The sequence below is a fragment of the Ursus maritimus genome, unplaced genomic scaffold (genome assembly GCF_017311325.1).
Source record: "Ursus maritimus isolate PB19 unplaced genomic scaffold, ASM1731132v1 scaffold_16, whole genome shotgun sequence".
In the NCBI taxonomy this organism is placed as follows: Eukaryota; Metazoa; Chordata; class Mammalia; order Carnivora; family Ursidae; genus Ursus; species Ursus maritimus.
This window is the reverse complement of record NW_024424008.1, coordinates 42,485,798-42,493,391: the sequence shown is the minus strand read 5'-3', so window position 1 is coordinate 42,493,391 and position 7,594 is coordinate 42,485,798. Positions and strand designations below refer to the sequence as shown.

Below are 7,594 nucleotides of genomic sequence, written 5' to 3'. Positions count from 1 at the left end.
GTCTTAATCTCACAACCCTGAGATCACGACCTGAGCTGAAACCAAGAGTCGGACGTTTATTCAACTGCACCACCCAGGTGCCCCCAAAATGAATATAGTTTAAAATGAAATTAGGGTAATATGTCTTTGTATCCTGTTTTTTATCTTTTTGAAAGATTTTCTTTATTCATTTGAGAGAGAGAGAGAGAGAGAGAGAGAGCACAAGCAGGGGGAGCAGAAGCAGGCAGAGGGAGAGGGATAAGCAAGCTCCCTGCTGAGCAAGGAGCCCGATGGAGGGCTCGATCCCAGGACCCTGGGATCATGCCCTGAGCCAAAGCCAGCTTAACCGACTGAGCCACCCAGGCGCCCCTGTATCTGGTTTTTTAAAACACGGTTAAGTCCTGACTGCATATGAAATGAATGAAGAAGTACACGAATGAATGGAATGAAAAATTCATAGGACCGCGCCTGCCGGATTTGCCAGGTAGACCAACAGGGGGGCAACTGTGCTCACAGTCACAGAAACAACCACCACAACTCAATAAACACTCCAGATCACTTTTGTTGGAGGTCTTCTTTCATCATGTCAGAGATGGGTAGAAGACCCTTTAATCTGTTCTTACGTTATGCCTCTTCTAGGTCAATCGGGAAGGAGTCCTGCTGGGTGGCCTATCACAGACTCGCTGACCGAGAGGTCAAAAGCCCATTCCTACAACAATTCATACCTGGGACACCACACTTCAGGTTGGTAGCAGTTTGGGCTGCTGTCTGATATATTTTATCATACTTAAATTGAGTTTTAACTGCTAGCTCATGCTTCCTAATGACAGAACACTACTACTCAACACCGTTCACTCACTACACACACCATGAATTTAAACAAGCATTGATTTAGGTAGGTACTGGTTGTGTACAGATGAACAAGACAAAAATCCCCACTTAAAGGAATCCAAAGTCTAGTAAGAAGATTCAAACACATAACTCTAACAAGTCGCTATCATAGTAAGTCAGCAAGTGCTAACCAGTTGCCTGCTATGTTCTACTTCTAATTTCTACTTTCTGCACCTGGTATTGAAGGCCATCATTAACTAGGTTCCAGTCACCTTTCCAGCATTATCTGTCACCATTGCCCACTCCAAACTAGACTTTGTACTTTATTCCTTTGTACACGCCATTCCCACAATCTATAACACAGTTCTCCATCTCGTCTATCAAATCCTATTCATTCAACAACACACAATTAACGGATTTCAATTCCACCATGAAGCCTGATACTGAGATGGTTACCGAGTCTAAACTTTCATAAACAATTTTCACAAATAATATAACACTTCTTAAAGATTTATGAGAGAGAGAATATGTGCGTGAGCAAGCGGGAGGAGGGGCGGGGGGAGAGGGGGAGGGAGGGAGGGAGAGGGAGAGAGAGAGAGAGAGAGAGAGAGAACCTTGAAGCAGACTCCCAGCTGAGCGCAGAGCCCAATGTGGGGCTTGACCCCATGACCCTGAGATCATGACCTGGGGCGAAATCAAGCTGCTCAACTGACTGAGCCACCCAGGCGCCCCAACATTTCTGACAGACTTACATTTGGATTACTAGTATACATAAGAAGAGTCTTAATTTTCTGTCTTTCAGCTTTCACTATGAGCTAGGTACCGTGTTAAACACTTCACATGCATTGTCTCATTTAACTCTCTCCTCAACTCCATTATTTTCATTTTTCCTATGAAGACAAAGCTTAGAGAAGTTTAATAACGTGCCTAAGGACCCGCGCTGGTTCAATAGTACAGCCGACAGTTGAACCCGGATCTTGTCGAGCTCTTAGTTACTCTGCTAAACTTCCTCCATTATCTGTAATCTCTTATTACAATGGTCCTTACATTTGATTCCACAGCAAGGTCATTTATGGAGCTTTGAAGAAACACAGATGCCCACACCCACCTGTGGGTGGGTCTTGGCATAGAGGTTTTTTAAAGGCTCCCAAGATCACAAAGTAGCTACAAAATCTGTAATACAAAAAGGACTGACATCAAAAAGATGAGAAGAGTACTTATAAATCAAATAGAAAATAATAAATAGCCCAACAGAAACTGGGAAAAGAAATAAACAGGTTGTTCACAGAAAGGGAAACTCAAAAAACACCGAGATGCCAATAAACATGCAGACAAGTCATACCAAATAGTAGTAACTACTCAAATATTAAATGTGTGAGGGGAACCCAGGTGGCTCGCTTGGTTAAGCGTCTGCCTCTTGGTTTCAGCTCAGGTCATGATCTTGGGGTCCTGGCATGGAGCCCCGTGTCAGGCTCCATGCTCAGCGGGGAGTCTGCTGGAGATTCTCTCTTCCTTTCCATCTCCCACTGCCCCCCCCCCCCCGCTCGTGTGCTTACACTCACCCTCTCCCTCCCTCTCAAATAAATAAATAAATCTTAAAAAAAAAAAAAAAACCCACCATCACCACCAACAAAAAACAAATATTAAATGTGTGTACCCTTCAACCCAGCAACTCCATGTTTAGGAATCTGTCTTAAAGATATAATCACAAATTCTTTGCAACAGACTCTGAAAAATGGGAAGTTAACTAAATATCCATCAATAAGGAAATTATGATACAGTCATACAACAGAATCCTATAGAGCTCTAAATGTACATGCAAAATGCTCTCCAAGATATATTGTACAAGTGAAAAAAAAACAGGATGCAAAGCAGTGCAAAATACATTGCCATATAACAGTTCACTTATATATGCCCTGTATGACTCCGGAAGTTTACACAAGACGGTAGAATACGATTGCCTCCAGGGCACCTGGGTGGCTCGGTCGTTAAGCATCTGCCTTTGGCTCGGGTCACGACCCCGGAGTCCTGGGATCGAGCCCCGCATTGGTCTCCCTTCTCAGCGGGAAGCCTGCTTCTCCCTCTCCCACTCCCCCTGCTTGTGTTCCCTCTCTCGCTGTGTCTCTCTCTGTCAAATAAATAAAATCTTACAAAAAAAAAAAAAAGAATATGATAGCTCCTGGGGAAGAAAACTGAGTAGATGGGGGACAGAAGTAGGTTTCAGTTTTGTTCATATATCTTTCTTCTATTAAAAAAATGGAGGTAAACCTATATGTACTAACATGGGAAGATCTCCAAGACACAGTTAAGTGGTAAAAGAAAGTGCAGTGTGGGGGCACCTGGGTGGCTCATCGGTGAAGCGTCTGCCTTCAGCTCAGGTCATGATCCCAGAGTCCTGGGATTGAGCCCCACGTGCTTGTGCGCTCTCTCTCTCTGTCAAATAAAATCTTTTTTAAAAAAGTACAGTGTACACTGTACAATGTAATACACACACACACACACACACACACTCTATGTATCAGACATGTTCATAAATCCACTGAGTAAGGATCAGAGGAATAAAAACCAAACTATCCCAAGGGAAGGGACTAGAATGACAGAGTGGGTAGATTCTCCAAGAGTTTTTTGCTTTTTCGTTGTTGTTTGACTATTTTACCACAGGAGAAATCACGTATTACTTGTATAATTGGTTTTCGATAATTTTTATGTACAACCACAATTAGGAACCACTATTCTATCAGACTCCAATATTCTAAGCACTTAAGTCTGTTTCCTAAACTTTTCGTATGCCCACATGTCCTAGCACAGTGCCTTAATAGGAGGTCCTTCCATATGAATGGACGAATAGATACAAGGATGCCTTCATTTATACCAACTCGACCATTAGCAATGGGCTTCATACCAGTACTTCTTTGCCACCTGACGGGTTCTAAACAACTCTTGGACTTGATGTGCCACTTCCTTCTCCCAGGCCAAGACCATGACACCTGTAGTTTCCTTGTCCAGCCGGTGGCACAGATGCAAGGGCTCTGCCTTGTGGCCATGAAGCATCTTTGCCAGGATAGGCAATACATCACTGATACACAGCTGGACCCCAGGGCCACCTAAGAAGGGAAGAGCCAGAGGTGTTAGTGGCCAGTAAAATATCCGACCAAAGAACTCGACCTGGGAAGAGAGTTAGTGTTTTCAAGAGCTTTATTACTGAAACATGGTCCAGGAACTGACAACATCAGTATGCCCAGGGAGCTTGCTGGAAAGGAATCTCAGGCTCCCAACCCAGACTATTAAATCAAAATCTACATTTTGCCTAAGGGACTCACATGCCTATTAATGTTTGAGAAGCACTGTCCTAGAGCATGTGGCTTTCTCCTCAGACATATATATATATACTTATTAATCTACTTGAATACTCATAATACAACCCGCGGTGGCCCAGCGGTTAAGCGTCTGCCTTTGACTCAGGGCGTGATCCCAGCGATCTGGGATCGAGCCCCACATCAGGCTCTTCTGCTGGGAGCCTGCTTCTTCCTCTCCCACTCCCCCTGCCTGTGTTCCCTCTCTCGCTGGCTGTCTCTATCTCTGTCAAATAAATAAATAAAATCTTAAAAAAAAAAAAATGAGGAGGTCCGATATTTCACTATACAAACAAAGGCTTGAAATCTGCCAAGTAAACTCAAGTGATAAATACAAGACTGTGAGGCTCTCCTGAGGCATTACAGAAGAGCTAAGAAGACGGGCTTTATGTGAGACACTCCTCGGTACTATTTTATGCCTAACTAGCCATTGACCCTGAACAGATGATTTAATCTTTTCAACATGCAGTTTTCTCATCTATGAAATGTAAATATCTGGATAATAATTGTCTCATGGGAATGGGAAGAAAAAGATCAAGAGAGGAAAAGAAAATACACAGAACACTTGGCAATGTCTGACTTAATTCCTTGTCCTTATGCTTTTCTCCATACTTCCCCAAAAAGCATTCTTCCAATTCAACTATGCCCCTTCCCCCAGTAAATCCCTTTCCCAAATGCATCTTTTTCTTATTTTTTTTTAAAGATTTTATTTATTTATTTATTTGACAGAGACAGCCAGCGAGAGAGGGAACACAAGCAGGAGGAGTGGGAGAGGAAGAAGCAGGCTCCCAGTGGAGGAGCCTGATGTGGGGCTCGATCCCAGAACGCTGGGATCACGCCCTGAGCCAAAGGCAGACGCTTAAGGACTGTGCCACCCAAGCGCCCCCAAATGCATCTTTTTCTATCAATCTTTCCTGTCTCACTCCAGCTGTCTTGGACAACTACATTCAACATTTATTCAAAAACATTTCAGTGTCCATTAAGTTCTGGGTATCCTGGGGTTTTGTTAGGTATACTCTGTGTGCACGCGTGCATACACACACACACACACAAAGCACACACATTTTCTTTTATTTTTTAAGTTCATATCATGAATACATAACTTATTATGTATTTTTGGCACCTGATTTTATAACACGAATATCTCCTATATTTTACGATTTCTATGAGCTCTTTAAAGGAAGTTATCTTCTATACAGGTTTATATGTGGGGTTTGTTTGTTGAAAGATTTTGAGAGTGAGAGAGAGCACAAGCAGAGGGAGGGGCAGAGGCAGAGGGAGAAGCAGGCTCTCCACTGAGCAGGGAGCCTGACACAGGCCTCGATCCCTCGATCCCACGACCCCGGGATCATGACCTGAGCTGAAGGCAGACGCTTAACCAACTGAGCCACCGAGGCGCCCCCAGGTTTACATGTGTTTTTGTGTGTGTGGATCCTGCGTATGTTTTCAGTAGGGGAGGCCTCTCTACAGGGCAGTTTAATTTTTGCTTTGCCTGGAATGCCATTGTTGTATCAGTTTTCATACTGGCTTCTGTGACTGGAGTTTCTGCATGTTTAGGTGGCCCTTATTCGCTCCGTGCCCAAGCATAATATAAGATCTGATTTTTCTCAGGTTATCCCGTCTCCACTCACGGCTTGAGGTGGCTGATTTATTTATGCTGCAGTTCTGGGCTTGTGGGTTGAGATTTTCTGATCTTTGTTCAATGAAGATGGACTATTTTCTCTGGTCTGGACTTAATTGATGAAATTAGACTCTGGATCATGTGAACAAAATTGTGCAACAAATCACCATGGTTAAAAAAGACACTTGAAGCAAATTCAGAGCCATTATATGGAAATACCACTATTTATGGAAGGAAATAAACTACCAGAACCCATTATCCACAAGGGATTTATAGGCCGAAAACAGAAACAGAGTATTTATGAAAACCAGTGAAAGTGGGAAAATTGTGAATAAAGGCAAAAATATAGTGATGTCATTGTTGGAAAGGGAAATGATGGGAACCTTAATATATTAAGTCCTATATTTTTTTTTCTTATATGTCATTTTTTCTTTCCCAGTTCTGGTTTTTTTTTTTTTTTTTTTTTAAGTTTTTTTTTTTTTTTTTGAAGATTTTATTTATTTATTAGAGAGAGAGATCACAGGTGGGGGAGGAGGGGCAGAGAGAGAGGGAGAAGCAGACTCCCCGCTGAGCAGGGAGCCCGACACTGTGCTGGATCCCAGGACCCTGAGATCATGATCTGAGCCGGAGGCAGACACTTAACCGACTGAGCCACCCAAGAACCCCTCTTCTTTCCGAGTTTTGATGGAAAATAACATGAAGACAAGAACCACACAGCCTTAGTATTTCTTCCATAAATCACTGCTGACCGACAAATGTTTGGAATGCAGAGACTGTCTTTTACATCTCTGTGTCTTCAGTAGTGCCTTATATAGGACTATAGTGCTTTATATAGTACTCCACAAAAGCTTAATTATTTTGCATGCAAGTCTTCCAGGAGCCCCACAAGTAATGTGTCAGAGTTGTCCCTAGTTGTAGTGAATACAGAAGCAATCACCCTCCTTCTCCCACGTGGTCCTTACCATGCACAGGAAGACCATAAGGTTTATTGATGACCACGAGATCCATGTCCTGGTGCACAATCCCTCGGCTCAGAGCCTTAGCAAGCACGTTGGGGTGGACTCGCTGGAGCTGCTGTGTGAACCGCACTAGTTCTTGCACTCTCCGCTGAACAGGGCTTGTGGGTACCTACGGGAAGAGAAGGAGCGACAGGAAAAGGCTGGTGAAGAGCTTCAATAAGTCTGGGTGAGAATTTGAGTTGGAAATGACTATCTCTGCATTGGACTCACGGCTTCCCGGAATAATTTTGAGAGCGGCGGTGCATGTCTATTTCACCTGTCTCCACGCAGTGCTCAGGGCCGAGGCCGGCAGGAGCCAAAGACCCAGCCCGTAGGAAGATCCGGTACCGTACTGACCTCTTCCCTTCCCTTTCTCCCCATTTTCTTCCACAGGTCCTCCACATTTACCTAACATCTGTCAGAGGACCCTCCCACCTCACTCCCAGCGGGGGAACGCGTGAACGCACTGCCTCTTGGGAGTTGTGGTCCTTTCGGACTCACCGGCTGGTTCTTCGTCTTTTGTTCCTGTTTCTGGGCTCGGAGCTTCTCCGCTAATCGCTGGGCACTCACGGTCCCAGACGCAGCAGCGGCCGAACAAAATGGCTTTGAGACGAGACTAAAGAGACTCTCCAAACGCTGCCTGGAACCCCGGACCCAGAGGCCCGGCGCACTGCAGCTGGGCGCCGCCATCTTATCAAAAAGGGAGGTCCGAGCCTAGACCACGTGCGGAAGAGGGGCTAGAGGGAGGAGGGAATGGGCGGGTCCTGAGGATCACGTGGGGGGGGAGTGGGGGCGGGGTCTGGGCCGAGTCA

The 7,594-nt window shown here is 44.6% G+C and overlaps 1 protein-coding gene across 1 annotated transcript in view; it reads right to left on the bottom strand.

Annotated features, from left to right (window-relative positions):
- The window catches only part of RPUSD4 (RNA pseudouridine synthase D4), an 11,806-nt gene extending 4,301 nt beyond the window's left edge, over positions 1–7,505 (bottom strand). Inside the window, exons 1-3 of the mRNA XM_008688290.2 lie at positions 7,284–7,505; positions 6,747–6,912; positions 3,713–3,914 (exon numbers count right to left, since the gene is read on the bottom strand). Of these exons, the coding sequence (XP_008686512.1) occupies positions 3,713–3,914; positions 6,747–6,912; positions 7,284–7,472 (557 nt within the window). The 5' untranslated portion in view covers positions 7,473–7,505. The remainder of the gene's footprint in view (positions 1–3,712; positions 3,915–6,746; positions 6,913–7,283) is intronic.
- Positions 7,506–7,594: the final 89 nt, after the last annotated feature.